Consider the following 16,076-nt stretch of genomic DNA (forward strand, 5'->3'; position numbering starts at 1 on the left):
GTGCAGGACTTTGCCCCCTGTGTCCCTACCCAGGCCTGTCACACTGAACGCATCTCAAGATGACCTCAGCATCTTCCTCCAAACCTTGGGTTTTGAAGGATGAATAGGAGTTCTCCAAGCATAAGTGGAGGAGGGGCCCTCCTGGCAGAGGAGACAGCCTGGGGTCAGCAGAGATATGGGAACAGAGGTTCAAATATGCAGCAGAGGAGTATAGCTTTCTCCTGTGGGCGAAGGGGAGCCATCAGAGGTGTGAGAGGTGGGAAGGGAACCAGGTAGGTCCCCAGAACAAGGTGATGGGAAGGGTGAGACTGGTGTCCCAGACCCTCACCTCAAATTAAGACTGAGAATGTCCAGGCAGGAGCTGAAAGAAACTGTTGAATGGAGCCAAGCGCGGCCTCTCCAAGCGTTACCCTCAAATGAACTCTCCCCATCTGCCTTGCATCCCTCAGCTGACTGTATCCCCATCACGGCTGGAACCCTGGTGTGTCTCCAGCCCAGGGCACAGCTCACAGTAGGTATTTCCTAACTAGCTCAGACACTAGGAGATAGGGCTCTAGAGGCAGGGAAGAGGCGGGATAGGGGTCGGGGCTGAAGGAGGAGCCTGGCCCCCAAGGCGGCTTATCTTCTGCTCCCAGGAGGCTCCAGCGCCTCCCTGCTGGCCACAGGTTGGAACATCCAGCACTCCGCCCTCTCCTCTTGGTGCTGTAGTTTATTGCACACCTGTTTCACACCCAATGCTGTGCTGGGTGCAAAGGACACAGGGGACTCCAGGCAGACCCGATCACCCTCCCCAGCTCCCATGGAATCAGTCAGTTACTACCCAGAGTATGTGACTTGGTTGGGGGGCACCTAGGCAGTTGTAGGAGCCAGAGGAGGAACGTGGACAGACAGGAGAGCTTCCTGGAGGAAGTAAATATAATTGCATTTATTAAGCAACTACTATGTGCCACCAGTTAAGGGCTATAAAAGCAGAGTCTCACTGAGTTCTACAAAAGCTCCACGAGTTCAGGGAAACCGAAGCTCATGGAAGCACAGTGAGCCCCCCGACTTCCCGTAGAACAACATGCAGACCTCTCCCCCAGGCCCCGAGGCCCTGAGCCCTCAGCCCCGTTACCTCTGCCTCACCCTCCACACACACCCTCCACCTACATCACCCACTGCCCATTACGCATAGCATTGTCGCTTGTCCTGCAACACAAGGGAGTCCTTGGGGCTTTTCCTGGGCAGAGCAGCCAAGGGGAGGCAGGGGTTCCCATGGGCCAAGGAGGCTAGGGGAGGTTTCCAGAATTTGGGGAAAGGATTCTCCCATCTGAAAAGGACACATAGAATACCACAGGAGCCTGTAGATGGCACTCCTGGGACTGCAGCCCACACCCAAGGGCCAGGGAAAGAGTGGCTTTAGGAGCAAAACCACCAACCGTGGACACCCTCTCTGGGGGTGCAAAAACCCTGGGTCCCTGGGACTTTGAAAAGGCGCTCCCTACCTTGGGACCGATGGTCCCCAAGACAAGCCATGGTCCTTATTGCTGAAGCCCCTTTGGTTTCAAAAGTTTCTTCTTTGAAAGCCACTCATTCCTGCTGAGGACAGATACGCGGAAGGACCGAGTCCTGTTTCTAATCTTCAATCTGCTCAGCTTCAGAGCAGCCAGCCTGGGTTTACATTCTAGCACTTTCTCTTCCTGGCCATGGCATGTGGGACAAGGGGCTTCAACTGGCAGAGCCTGTTTTCCCATCTGTAACAAGTGGTAACGGCACCCCTTCACAGGGTTGTGGGAGTGGGAATTCTTCACACGCTAGGGGTCTACGCGACGATTCAAATCCCAGAGCCCGTCCCCTTGTGTGATCACAGGCAAGTGACTCAGCAAAGGCAGTGGATGTGAAGAGGGAGAACTGTACAGAAAGCCTCTCGTCGTTATTCATTCACCATATTTGTAGCAACCACCACAAACTGGGCCCCAGGTCACACACCAAGATGGAAATCCTGGTGGTTTGGAGCCCCTCTGCCCACTGATGCCCCCAGGCTGAGGGTGACCCTGGGGGATGCCAACTTCTCACAAAGGCACGCAAGAAATCACATATCTCAACTAATTTATTTGCTTTGGGGGGTGTCAAGTTTGGGGTCTCCCGGGCCCAGCCCCCAGCAAAGTCTAGCAGACATTTTCGCGGCCTGGGTTCCCAGGCATGGGGGTTTCAGACAAGGCACTCACAGGAACTCTGGGGGTCAGGGAGAAGCCATCCTGAGAGTGCAGGGGCCACACCCTCTGTTGGGGACAGAAGACATGGTCACCTTAGGCAGGATTTTCCTAGAGAGAGATTTAGGACAAGATAGAAACCTGAGATGTTGGAGGAGCCCCAGAAACACACTAGATACCCCCTGGGCAGGTAGAAAGCCAACTCCTCTTCCCCATGACCCAGGTGGGGCCTCCCATAGTTCAGGGATTCTACAGGCCTTGGAGCTGAGAGCTAGTTCCAAACCGCCTTTCTCTGGGATTTCCTAGAGACAAAGTGTGGAGGACATGAAAGCTGCTCCCCCGAGGCCACACCCCTGTGAACAGCTTGGGTGACCCTGACACGCCCCCTACTGGGCAGTCGGGAGCCAGGGCCACCTCCCAGAGCATGGGGTCCTGTCCCCCTGCTCTGTGCCCCATGCGTATCGGAGAGGCAGGCACTTCTGTGGGTCTCTGGGCAATTGAATGGAAGGCTTGGGTGAGGAGAGGGAGGACAAGACATGGATTTTTCTTGGGGGAGGGGAGGAAGTGGCGCTGGAGTGCAGCTCAGGGCTGGATTGAAGCCCGTTAAGGTCTGGTGACCCAGACACTAAGCTTGTGACAGCTGCCCCTGAACCACAGTACAGGGCTTCTTGGCAGGTATGTTCAGAGTCCATCTACGAATTAACTTTCAAGATATGCCATTGGCATATGCCCCACCCCCCAAACAGCCGTTCTGCCGTGGGTCTAAGTGGACCTCTAACATGCGTCCTCACCCAGAGGTCGCCCCGGGCCTTTAGGAGGCACTCATGCCTGGAGAAAAGAAATTTAATCTGGGATATGAAAACAAAGCCCCTTTTGGCTTCTCTAGGTCTGTGGATGCCATGGGATTTGTGGCCATGGATTTGGGGGCAATGTGGCACTGTTTCTGTCCCTATTACCACCATCAGCACCCCACGCTGGAGACAGATTCACCAGGGCTTCCAGCGGTCTCCAGGTGGAGGCTGGGGCCACAGAGAAGAATGGGACTTTGTCCCACCATCCCCAAAAGGGACTTCTGGGTTCAGATACTCCAAGGGGCGGAGAGGTCAAAGGTCAACTGTCTAGACAGTGGCTGCAAAAAAAGAGGCCTGTGTGGTGGGCGGATTTCCCCAGCAGCTCCCCTCCCCTGCCTGGTCACCCCCTGGGGGCACCACAGGCAGGCTGGTGGACATACCCCAGCTGGCTCAACTTCCAGGCAGAAACTTCTAAGATAACAACAAGGCATCTCAAATCTGCTTTTCCAGCCATCCCCCTAAGCGAGCTGTTCTGTTCTAGAAGTTTCCATGCCAGCAACAAGCAGGGAAGCAGAAAATTATTTTCCTTGCTGAAACTATTGCAATCTGATAGTTTCTCCAAAGACCTAGCATCGATTCGCCCCCTGCCTGTCCCAGTCTCTACCAGGGCCCAAGGGACCTTGGCTGTTCCTTGATTGAACCAGGTGGGCCAGATGGCACCCAGTCCAGAACACCAACACGAATTCCTCCTCCTTCCCATTTTCCTTTCTTTCTATCCACTCTGTCTTATTTCTTTTTCAAGCTACATATTCATACACATACTACTGACCTTCTTTTTGGTGGAGAAGGGGGAGCCAAAAAGGCTGAGAGAACAAAGATATAGTACAGAGGCTCTGGCATCTTAAAGGAGATGCTGTTACCAGAAACCCAGCCCACTGTCCCTGCCCCCATGCCCCACCTCAGCACCCCCCAAAGGGGCTCACCAGGGAAAGGCCCCTCTCAGCTTTCCCACAAGACCTTCTCACCTTCCCCCACCAGCCTTCATACCATATCCCTCAGCCCATCTTTTCACCATTAACTGCTGCACCCACCTCTTCCGGCATCACTCTCCTCCACACCTGACAAGCTGCACCCACTTCATAGATCCATTCTTTTGTTCCATTCTGTGCAACCCCCCCCCACATATGAGACTTTAAAAATGACAAGGAAGAGGTAATGGGACCTGGACGGTCCCCCTTCTTAAACAAGGACATTTTAGTCTGAGACCCAACAAATGCAGACAGACACACCATGGGGAGAGATGAGTTCACCCAAAAGAAAAAGATTAAACATTTTAAAACAGAAAAAAAAGAAAGAAGAAAGAAAAGAAGAAAGAAAGAAAGAAAGAAAGAAAGAAAGAAAGAAAGAAAGAAAGAAAGAAAGAAAGAAAGAAAGAAAGAAAGAAAAAAGCTAGCAGGGAGTGAGTGAAATGTTTAATGGATGACTGATTAAATAAAAATGAGCTAAATGCTCTGCATCATGGTGAAAGACACGATTCGGGTTCGACTTGAGGAAATCTAAAACCAATGCTGGAACGCAAAAATGACACATACACACTCAATAATGATCAGACAATAAGTTATATCTCTAAGTTGCTAAATCACAGCGTGCTTTAAACAGAAAGGCGAAATGAGGACAAAAGAAAGATGAAAATGTGGAGTTTGGGGAAGGCGTGTCTGGGTTCCAGCGGGTGCCCAGCTAAGCTTGGACCTCGCTCCTCTCCAGTCACCACCCCCCATCTTGCCTAGATTAAATTCCTCCTTAGAGCCCCACAGATCAGGCCTTTGGGGAACAGAGCTAGATGGAGCTTGACATTGTTCTGAATAAGACTTCTGGGGGACTCCTCTGGCCTTGAGCCCTCCACATTCAGAAGAGCCACAACTTCTGCTCACAGAAGCTGGCTCAGGGAGCACATGCAATGACATCACACACATCAGATGTCTCAGGGGACACTGCAAAGGCAGACTGGGGACACGGAGGGGGTGTTTCTGGTGGGGGAGGGGGGCTGGCATGGAGAGAGGAGCAGAGGCCAGATCATTTCAACTTGTCAGCCATAGGCCACTGCCAAGCACCCATCTGCTCCCCTTTCCCCCTCCAGAAAAAGCCCAAGAATCAGAAAAATGCCTTTAACGCAAACCAATCAACCTGGTTCCCAAGTGACACAGCAGCTCAGCAGAGGCAGGAACAACCCTGGGCATCAGAACGGGAGGGAAAGAGAGTGAATGTTTAAGAAAACAGAACAAAACAAAAATCTCAACTGTTTTAAAAAGAACTGCATGCTGGGAAACACTGACGTGATCCAACACAGCATCAGATTCCAGCATACTTCACACTTAGGGAAATGATAAAACTGCATGTTCTCCAAAAAACAGATTAATATTTCCAAAATGTGTTTTTTTTCCAATTGGCTTCATGGTTGCTGCTGCTGCCCTGGTGTCGAGGTCCAGCTGAATTTAGTTGCCTCTGGAGGGATGTTACTCTTGTCCCTGGCTGGGAAGTTCGAAGTTGCCAAAGAGTGAGATAAAAATTGACTCCTGAGTCTGGGTGTGTCTCCAAAAGCCATCTACACAAAAACCTGCTGGCTGCCTCCTGCCCTCCTGCTTAAATGTGCCCGCACACAGGGGGCTCAGCAAACTCTGGCCCCCAGGCCCTGTGGCAGCCCCCCCCCACTCAAGGGGAACAAGAAACTAGTCCCCAGCACCAAGGCTGCGAAAATCCAGGCCAGATGTGGGATGGGTTTGGAGCTGCTACAAATTTTTACATTATTAAAAAAAAAGTCCTGTGCATGTTGAAATGACGAGGTCTGCTTTCCCACTGGCGGCCCACTCCAGAGCTCACGGCTCAGTTCAGGTGTTGAATGGATCAACCAAACTTATCAATCTCCTGGGGCAGCAGACGCCCCTCCCCTGTGGTCTGGCCATAGGCCCAGTCCCAACCTCACTGTTAGCCCCCAAACAAAGATGTGGGTCCAGTTTTCCAGGCAGGAGGCAGGAGGGGCAGCACCCCAGAAAAAAGAAGACACTTTTGTTGTTGGCTACAGCCTGTGTTTTAACCAAAGGGAATATAAATTACTCTGTGCACTGTTGTTTAAAAAAAACAAAAACAAACAAACAAACAAACAAAACCATGCCATATCCCAAGGCGGCCTTTTCTGAGACTGTCCAGGCTGTTGGGACACAGCTCAGAGCAAAGACTCTTTGAGAGGCTTTTAAGTTTGGGAAAAACCAGTCACGGGTTGGAGGGAACTCTGGAATCCCTTCACCAGAGACCTAGAAAAGCAGGTGAACAGGTGGCCCCAGCTGTGGGATCGCAGAACAGAGGTTTACCCAACCAGGGTTCTCTGAGGAAATCCACACCCATGGGCCTCCCAGCCATTGTAGCCACGTCCCCAGATGCAAAGGGAAATTGATTAAAAAGTCTTCAGCCAACTCCTTCAAATTGATCAGCGCTTTTGCGGAGAAAAAGAGAGAGGAAGTGTGTGAATTGAAGTGTTTGATCCAAATCAGATTCCCAGCCAAAGGGGTCTCTCCCCTCCCAGGGTCCCTGGGGGATGAGGTCTGAGGAGGCCTGCGCGGCTCTCAGTGTTTGTGGCGACAGTTGATTTTGCCTTCTGACTGCTCCAGGACACCCAGCATCTCCTCGATGATGGCCCGCAGCGCCCTGCCCAGCTGGTCTGCATTGTACGGCTTGCCCAGGGGGGGCACATGGACAAAGGCTGAGCGGCCGTGACTCTGGTACAGAGAGGTGTAGTAGGTGAAGTCGCAGAGGTACCTAAGCCGCAGGGTGCAGTAGGCAGGAGGGAGATCAAAACACGGTCAGACTGACAGAACAGCCTCCATCCAAACCCCCTGTACGACCCCCAGCCTCACCGGACATCCACAAGATGGAACACTGCTTCTCCCTCCCCAGGTCAGCGAACATGGTAACGCCTACTGCGGGTGCGTAGGTGGGGTGCAGGCAGTGTGAGATGCTGTGAGTGGGACTGCCAATTGCCCCAGGGGAAAGCAATCTGGTGGGCTAGCAAAATTACAAATGCATAGTCTTTGCGACCTGGTAGTGCCAGTTTTTAGAAGCTACCTTTAGGAGCCATCTGTGTGAGGGCACAAGAAAGGTGTTTGCCGCAGCGTTATATATCAGAGCAGAACGGGAAGCAACCTACCAGGGTCTGAATGTTTATGTCTGCCCCCACCCCCCTCGTTGCCCCAACTCAGATGTTGAAGCCCTAACTCTCGATGTGATGGTAATAAGAGCTGGGGCCTTTGGGAAGTGAGAACCTTCATCAATAGAGTTAGGGCCCTTTGGGAAGAGACCCCAGAGAGCTTTCTCACTCCTCCCACCATGTGAGGACACAGCGAGAAGCCAGCTGTCGGAGGCCTTGCTCAGAACATAACCGTGCTGGCGCCTTGATCTTGAACTTTCCAGCCTCCAGACCTGTGAGCAATACATTGCAGTTGTTTATAAGCTGCCTAGTCTGTGGTATTTTGTTACACCAGCTCAAACAGACTAGGACACAACCTAAAGGTCCACGGACAGAGGAGTGGCTTAATAAACTCTGGTTTAGCCACACAGTGGAATACCACACAGCCATTCTCAAGGCAAGCAGTAGATCCAGAGAAAGGAAGAGAATTCACTAAGATCCAGTCACATGACCACCAGTGAAACCGAGGAAGGGAACGCTCAGGAAAATGCACACCATGTCACCCCATCCACACAAAAGCAAAGCAAAACAGGACAAAATCCTAAAGCAGCAGGCCAAGTGTTCTATATATATATTTATATATATATATATATATGTATGTATATATATGTGTGTGTGTGCATGTGTATATATATATATGTATATATATATGGAAATGTGGGTGATAGATTTCATAATTTAAATCTCTAATTTAACAGAGGGATTGCTAGGGGGAAGGAGAGAGGGCAAGATAAATTTTCACAATGGGAACATACGAAAACATATTCCAGAATTGTCTATGCAATTTAAAACTAGTGTTTAAAGGAGACTGATGGCAAATTCAGTTACTCCTGTATTTAGTCAGTCAACTATACTTGCCACCTGCTGCTGCCTTTGGGCTGAAATCGTGTAAGAAGGGTTCAGCAATCAAGGTACCCACTGGCCGAGTGGGAGTAGAGCAGAGGACACTACTTGGTCTGGGAGGTTGGGGAGGCCTCCCTAAGGAGGTGACATGTTGAAGCTGAGACCTGAAAGAGACCTTATCAGAGGGAGATGGGTTTGGGCAGGGGCCAACGCATGTGCAAAGGCCCTGAGGCTAGAGTGTGCTTGGTGTGTTTGAGGAACAGGAGGAGGCTGGTGTGTGGGTCTGGAATGCAGAGGGTGAGGGGAGAGTGGAGGCAGATGAGGGTGGCGAGGTGGGCAGGGACCAGACTGAAAGGCACCTAGGGATGGTGAGGAGAGGTTGGGATTTTATTCTAGGGGAAGTGGGAGCTACAGGAGGGATTAAGCAAGGAAGGGACCTCATCGGACTTAAATTTATAAAAGATCTTGTAATAGTTTCCTTCTCAAATTCACGTTCACCCAGAACTCAGAATGAGACCTTATTTGGATATGGGGGATGGGCAGATGTAATTAGTTAAGATGAGGTCATACTAGACGAGGGTGGGACCTAAATCCAATGACTGGTGTCCTTATAAGAAGGCCATGTGAAGACAAAGGCAGAGATTGGGGCGATGCATCTACAAGCCAAGGGCTGCCAACGGTTGCTGGCAGCCACCATCAGCCAGAAGAGAGGCAGAGAACAGATTCTCCCTCAGAGCCTCAAGAAGGAATAAAGCTTGCCAACACTTTGATTTTGGACTTCTAGCTTCCAGAACTAGGAGAAAATAAGTTTCTGTTGTCCTAAAACACCAGGTTTATGGTTTTGTTCTAGTTGTCACAGGAAACGAACCTAGAAAATAGACTGTTTGTAGAAGGGCTACCAGGTTCGGGGCAGAGGTGGTGGGAGGGACAGCAAGGAGTCAGCTGGGCGGCATCCAGATGGGAGGTGGCAGGGGCCTGGGTGGGGAGACGTGGGCAGGTCCAGAATCAGAATCAGCGGGACCTGTTAAGTGTACATACTTAGCTCTATGGCTCATGCATGTCAGTGTTTGGCCCACAGAGGCCAAAGTCAACACACTGGGCTTGTTCAACACCAGCCTGGGCTTTTGGAAGAGGGACACCTCTGCGCACACCCACCCCATGGTGCCCTACCTGCCAGCATCTTGTGAGATGGTCACCGACACATCCAGGCCCAACGTGGTGACCCTCTTACATACAGCATCCATGTCGATGATGGAGTCAATGCTTTCAGGACCGTCCTCCACACAGCACTGGGAGCCAGGGCAAAAGCGGCAGTTGTCCAGCCCTTTGTAGCCCTTGTTGTGCCCACACTTCTCCAATGTGACTGTGGTCGCCATGCCTGACACACCCACATGCACCACCAGCTGCAGACAGACAGGCAGGGCTTAACAGGGTCTGTCCGTAAGCGTGGGGGTCCCCGAGGCCAAGGAGAGGGCGGTATCCTCACTGGGCTCTACCAGGGGTTACACTGTTTCTGACCTCTTGCTGCTGGAATAGACCCTATGGTTACTCTTGCAGAAAGGTATGCCAAGTGAAACATGCAAGGATGTTCACCGCAGCTTTGTTAATACAATCAAATACTGGAAACAACCTCATTAGCCACTTGTGGGGGTTGGCTAAATTATGAACTATAATATAGCTGTTAAAATGCCCAAAGTGGGCGGGCCTGGTGGCTCAGGCGGTTGGTGCCTGCTCCTAACGCCCGAGGTCACCAGTTCAATTCCCACATGGGCCAGTGAGCTGTGCCCTCTACAGCTAAGACTGTGAACAGCTCTCCCTGGAGCTGAGGAGCCAGAGGTTGGCGTGGGCTGCCACAGGCTACTAAGTGCTGCCACGGGCTGCCAAATGCTGCTGCTGGCTGCCGTAAGCTGCTTTGAATGGCCAACCAATGACTGGCGACTGCTCAGCTAGGGGGAGCGCAAGGCTCATAACACCACCATGGGCCAGGGAGCTGTGTCCTACACAACTAGACTGAGAGACAATGGCTTGAACCAGAATGGAGAGGGGAGGGAGGCGGGAGAAAGAGGGGAAAAAATACCCAAAGCAATTCTGTAAGGAAAGGTCTTCAAGACATATCACCAAATGCAAAAGACAAGGTATAACTTCTAGGAATCTAGCCTAAAAATAATCAGAGATGTAATAATCTTTCAATGGTCACTTAGAAGGGAGAAAAAACATGGAAACAAATGGCATGCCCCATAATAGGAGAATGGTTATATTAATTACCAAAAATTACATTAAAATAATGTTTAGGGAGAATTTTTAATGACCCAGATGATTAAATGCTCATGATAAAATACTTATAAAAAGCAGGATACCAAATTGAATACAGTTTAACTTCAACTTTCAATTATTGGTGTGTATGCTTACACAGAAAGGGCATCGTAAGAAAATATGTGCACATTTAAAATACAGGTAGCCACAGGCCACTCTTGGCTACTGAGCACTCGACATGTGGCTGGTACAAATGGAGATGTATGGTCAAGTGTAAAACACACCAGATTTCAGAGACTTGGCACAAAAAAAGAATGTAAAATGTCTTATTAGTGAGTTTTTTAAATGTTGATGACGTGTGATTGCAGCAGGCCCAAAGCCACATACATATACATCATCCTTGCGTGGGGCGCTCACCGGCAGGTCCTCACGAAGCAGCACCTGCCTTTGCTCCACTCACCTGCGGGCTATGCTTCTCCCACAGGGCGGGGATGAGCCTCTGCACAGTCTGGTACTCGACAGGGATCTCGTACACGTGCAGGTCCACGCTGTCACCAAGCCCCAGCTTCTCTAGCTCCTGCAAGCGAGAGCAGAGGGAGTGTTGTGGCATTAGGTGAGGGCTGCAGAGACAACACACGCCCTGGAAATAAACTGACCCATCCTCAGAAAGCCAGCGGGGCTCCTGACTCACTGTGCAGAGGGGGAAGACGAGTGTGCTGGTCTGCCCCAAACCTCCTCCCTCATCCCCTTCCCCACCCATACTTCTCGAACTCTCTGTGCACATCCATGAGCGGTGGTCTGATGCTGCAGCCTCTGGAGCTAGGTTCCCAGGTTTGAACCTTCCCTGTGTGACCTTGGACACATTACTTAACCTCTCTGAGCCTCAGTTACCTTATATATGAAATGGGGATGAAAAAGTACTTGTGAGCAAGGCAGTTAAAAGAATTAAATGAATGAATTCACACTAAGAGTTCCAAGCAATGCTTGGCACATTCTCAGTGCACCAATAATGCTGCCTGCTGTGACTGTTTTTGTTGTTGTTATACTTCCCTCTGGTACCCCTGGGAAGAATTATTTCTAGACATGGTACATGGCACATAGCAAGGGCTCAGTATACATTTATAGGTGGACCCAACTCCATGGAGATAGGATCTGGACTTGGGGTGAGGCAGCTTCAAACTTGATCTGTCTGGCTTTTCAAAAATATCCTATTTTAATGTCCTTATTTACTAATTCTACCAACAGTGTTGTTGCTGGCTCTGTGACCCATACACACCTATTTGAGAAAACACATAGTATTTCTTTTTACCTCATTTGTATCCTTTGGCAACTGTGTTTTCTCCTCTCAGCAGGTGGTTTTGGAGCTCTAGCTACATTGTTACATCTAAATCTTGTTCCTCCCCTTTTCCATGCCACATAATATTCCATCTCAGAAATTAGCTGCCATGGCTGTAAATATTCCCCTACACTGGAATATTGAAGTGGCCTCCAATTTCTCTCAATTATAAGCCGTGCTGCCGTGAACATCTTTGAATTATATACAAAAATGCGTGCACACTTTTCTCGGGGAAACACCGATGTTTTCCTCGGCTTCTCAACGTGCTCCACCAAGGGTCCACCAGTCAACTCCGTGCAGGCCCCCACCTGGCTGGGCCAAGGCGCAGTGCACAGTAAGCCCAGAAACCAATTTGCTGGAGGAGCAGTGATCTCACCAGCCCGGGCACCCAGAAGCAGGCGGAGATGTTTGGGGATGAAGGTTTCAGCTGCACATGAAAATCTGAGCATTCTTTATAGTAAAACTAATACTTCAAATAATGAGTATCAGTAGGGCTGTTTCTTATTCTTAGATCTCGTGCAATGGTTTTTAAAACTCTACCACTGGCAGACGTTATCCATTGCTGTGGGTGGGTCCCAGGAGAAGCACTTTTTTGACTAGCTTCACTGAATTTGCTGTGGGTGAGTTCTTGCATCTCCTGCAGCAGCTTCAAGATTTCCTTCTCCAGTCACCTGACCTTGCTATCCACGCTGTCCCAACTCTGCACCCAATCACAGCAGTTACTTTCCACAGCCTGGAAAGGCAGGTCCCTCCTCACTGGTAGGTAATTCCATATTGCGCCTCAAAGAGGGTGCACCAGGTCACCTGGAGACAAGAACACCTGGAGGGTAGGTGGGGCACAGTGGGTGTATTGGGGGTGCCTCAAATGCTGACACCAGGAACTGGGACCCCATCCCTCTCACCAAGCCCAGAGACATACAGAACTAGGAAGGGCCCCCTGAGAAATCCCACAGCCTGACAGATGAGGGCAGAGTATAAACCTGCATCCCAAACACGGGCGCCTGAGACAGCGGCAGACTGCTGCTGGGGCAGGTGGCTACGGGGTGAGGGGCTATGTTTTCTGTGAAACTGATTTCCAAACATTTAAAATATACCAAAGGGAACACTTGGTAAAATACTTCATGTCTCCCACAGTCATTTTTCTTAATCTTTCATATTTTTATTCTTCGTGCTCCCTTTCCATCTAAGCCTCAACTTCCTGGACAGTGCAATGGGACCAGAGAGGCTATTCTTTAAAGCGTTTGAGGACTTGGAGACAAAGCAGGCACGTGATTCCGACACGGCTATATTGTTTTTCACACTGTCAAACCCCTGTGAAGGAAGGAAGAAAGAAAAGAAAGGCAGCTCTTCATTGCATGGATGGGGGAGGGTAGTCAGGGGTGTGGCCTCCAGAGCCAGGGGACCAGATTAGTCCTCCCCTCACTCACTGGCTGGGTGACTTTGGGCAAGTCACTCACCCTCTGTGCTTTAGTTCCCACATCTGTACCCATGTTGTAGGGAGGAGAAACAAAATAAAACAATACACATGAAGGGCACAGTGCCTAAAAAGGTCTCAGAACATGCAAACTTAAACTATATTTTAAAATATGAATGCACTTCCTTAAAAAAACACACAAAAGCAACTTCTGCCTAAAACGGAGCCATAAGAATCAAATTGTACTTTCCTGTTTGGAACCCCTGGGGGGGGGGGATTAACAAAATGTGTAAAATAACAGTTCTCAGACATTTAGTTGAGGAGTCAAAGAGGAGGTTCTAGAAAGGGTTAAGAAGGCTACAGTTTGAAGGGTGGAGTCCCAAAGAGGAGATATAAGGAAGCCACTGCCGGGAGGGCAGGGGTGAGGAAGAGGGATAGAAGTGCACGGGGAGGGAGGGCGGGCAGGAGAGAAAGGAGTGGGGGCAATGGATATTTATCCAGAGATCTTTTGAGGATCCCCAGGGATTGATGGGTATATACGAGCATGCTGAGGCCAGTGACACAGCTAGTGACTTGAAAGGATCAGAGGGAACAACCCTCAGAGCTCACATGGGGCTGGAAATACTTGGTGTACCCACCGGCCAGAGTGGAAAAACTTCATGAGGAAGTGGGGGAAAATTAGCCCTGGGAATAAAGACTGCTCTGATCCTGCCTAACAAAATTTAACAGCAAGCCCTGAAAGGATAAAACTGTTTCCAATAACTTAACTGTATCTCAGAACAAAGCTCAAGAACATTTAGAGGAAATACAAAAGTATCCCGCATAAGACCAGGTGAAATTCACAATTCTGGCATCTAACTGAAACTTAGGAGGCATGCCAAGAAACAAAACTACCACCCAGAAGGAGGAGGAAAATCAATCAATAGAAACAGAGCCAGCAACAACACAGATGGTAGAATTAGTAAATGAGGACATTAAAATAATATATTTTTAAAAAGCCAGACAGATCAAGTTTGAAGCTGCCTCACCCCAAGTCCGGGTCCCACCCCTGTACTTCAGAGACAAGTACTATCCACAGCACACACATCCATGCAGACCCATACACACCTATCTGAGAAAACACATAGTATTTCTTTTTACCTCATTTGTATCCTTTGGAAACTGTGTTTTCTCCACTTAGCAGGTGGTTTTGGAGCTCTAGCTACATTGTTACATCTAAATCTTGTTCCTCCCCTTTTCCATGCCACATAATATTCCATCTCAGAAATTAGCTGCCATGGATATAAATATTCCCCTACACTGGAATATTGAAGTGGCTTCCAATTTTTCTCAATTATAAGCCGTGCTGCCATGAACATCCTTGCGCACATTTCGCATACAATGTGTGAGGCATAAAATCTGAGAAGTGGCTTTGCTGCACTTCAAAATCAGTACTTATTTACCATCAAGTGATACTGGCAAATCAAAGCTGCTTTCTGACCTCAGACTCAGTGTGTCCTAGAGACGGGGGAGAACTTTAGGGTATAAATGAGTCTTCTCCTAATCCCCAACAGGAGACCCACTGAGCTCCTTTCTGTCCTAAAAACCAATTCAATGACACCAAACACACAGACAATAAAAGAAAAACTAGAGAAATTGGAGTTTATAAAAATAAAAACTTTTGTGCAAAGAACACAACAGAGTGAAATGAGAATGGGATGAGAGAAAATATCTGCAAATCACATATCTGACAAGGGATCAAAATCTATATAAAGAACGAGTATAACTTAATGAAAACCCTAACAACCCAATTTTAAACCAGGCAAAGGACATGAATAGACATTTCTCCAAAGAAATACATACAAAGGACCAATAATATAAACATGAAAAGATGCTCAACATGATTAGTCAGTAGAGAAATGCCAATGAAAACCATGGGATACCACTTCACACCCACTAGGATAGCTTTTTTTTAAAGGAAAATTGCAAGTGTTGGTGAGGTTGTGGAGAAACTGGAACCTTTGTGCACTGTGGTGGGAACGTGAAATGGTGCAGCTGCTATGGAGAACGGTAAGTCCATTCCTCAAAAATATTAAACATATAATTATCATATGCTCCAGCAATCCCATGTTAGGTATATACCCCAAAGAATTGAAAGCAGGGTCTTGAACAGCTATCTGTACACCTATGTTGCACCATTCATGTTGACATAAGAAACGCCCAAACCTGTAGAGAATTTTAATGATTTTATTTGAGCCAAACTGACGACAACTACTGGGAGGGAAAATCTCAATAGGTTAAGAAAATACTCCGGAGAATGGCAGTTTTGCAGCTTATTTTATACATTAGAATCAAAGGAGGAGACCTAAAGAGGGTTACAAATACATTGCCTGTGTAGTTAATTTTGGTCTCTGAGTTTGTAGGGTGGGCCATGCTGGCCTCCTCTGAGCTTGTCAGGTTTAGTTATGTGGCCCTTTTTTCTTCTCCATTCAGAATAGCCAAAAGGTGAAAACAACTCATATGTCCGTCAGCTAATGACTGGATAAACAAAATGTGGTACATAAATACAATAGCATATTATTCTGCTTTAAAAAGGAACGAAATTCTGACACCTGCTACAATGTGGATTAACCTCAAAAACATTAGGCTGAGTGAAACAGCCAGTCACAAAAGGTCAAATACTGTGTGATTCCACTTACATGAGGTCCCTAGAGGATCAGATTCATAGAGACAGAGAGTAGATGGTGGGCGCCAGGGCCTGGGGGAGGGGGGATGAGAGTTAGTGTTTAGTGGGGACTGAGTTCCAGTTTGGGAACATGTACAAGTTCCGGAGCTGAATCACCACTCACAACAGGTGACTGTGCTTAACGCTACTGAACTGGGCATTGAAAAATGATTGAGATGGTAAGTTTTATACGGTGCATATTTTACCACAATAAAAAAATGACTTAGAAGAAAAAAAAAATTAATTATATTTACCTTCCTATCTATTTATCTACCGAGAAAAAGAAAATTTAATATAATGTTAACA

General features: G+C 48.6%; 1 protein-coding gene across 5 annotated transcripts in view; it reads right to left on the bottom strand.

Moving 5' to 3' along the window:
- The window catches only part of PGPEP1 (pyroglutamyl-peptidase I), a 28,798-nt gene that overhangs the window by 6,237 nt on the left and 6,485 nt on the right, over positions 1–16,076 (bottom strand). For 2 of the 5 annotated variants that reach the window (XM_019736865.3, XM_019736867.3), the window contains 3 exons: positions 10,777–10,893; positions 9,234–9,466; positions 4,584–6,793 (listed from right to left, as the gene is read on the bottom strand). In XM_019736865.3, coding sequence (XP_019592424.1) covers positions 6,601–6,793; positions 9,234–9,466; positions 10,777–10,893 — 543 coding nt within the window. In that variant the 3' untranslated portion in view covers positions 4,584–6,600. Of the gene's footprint in view, positions 1–2,071; positions 2,304–4,583; positions 6,794–9,233; positions 9,467–10,776; positions 10,894–16,076 lie in introns of those variants that run through there. The other 3 variants (XM_019736864.3, XM_074337878.2, XM_019736866.3) reach the window with 2 other exon arrangements.

The sequence above is a fragment of the Rhinolophus sinicus genome, chromosome 15 (assembly GCF_057876585.1).
Source record: "Rhinolophus sinicus isolate RSI-liver-muscle chromosome 15, RSI-T2T, whole genome shotgun sequence".
Classification (NCBI taxonomy): domain Eukaryota; kingdom Metazoa; phylum Chordata; class Mammalia; order Chiroptera; family Rhinolophidae; genus Rhinolophus; species Rhinolophus sinicus.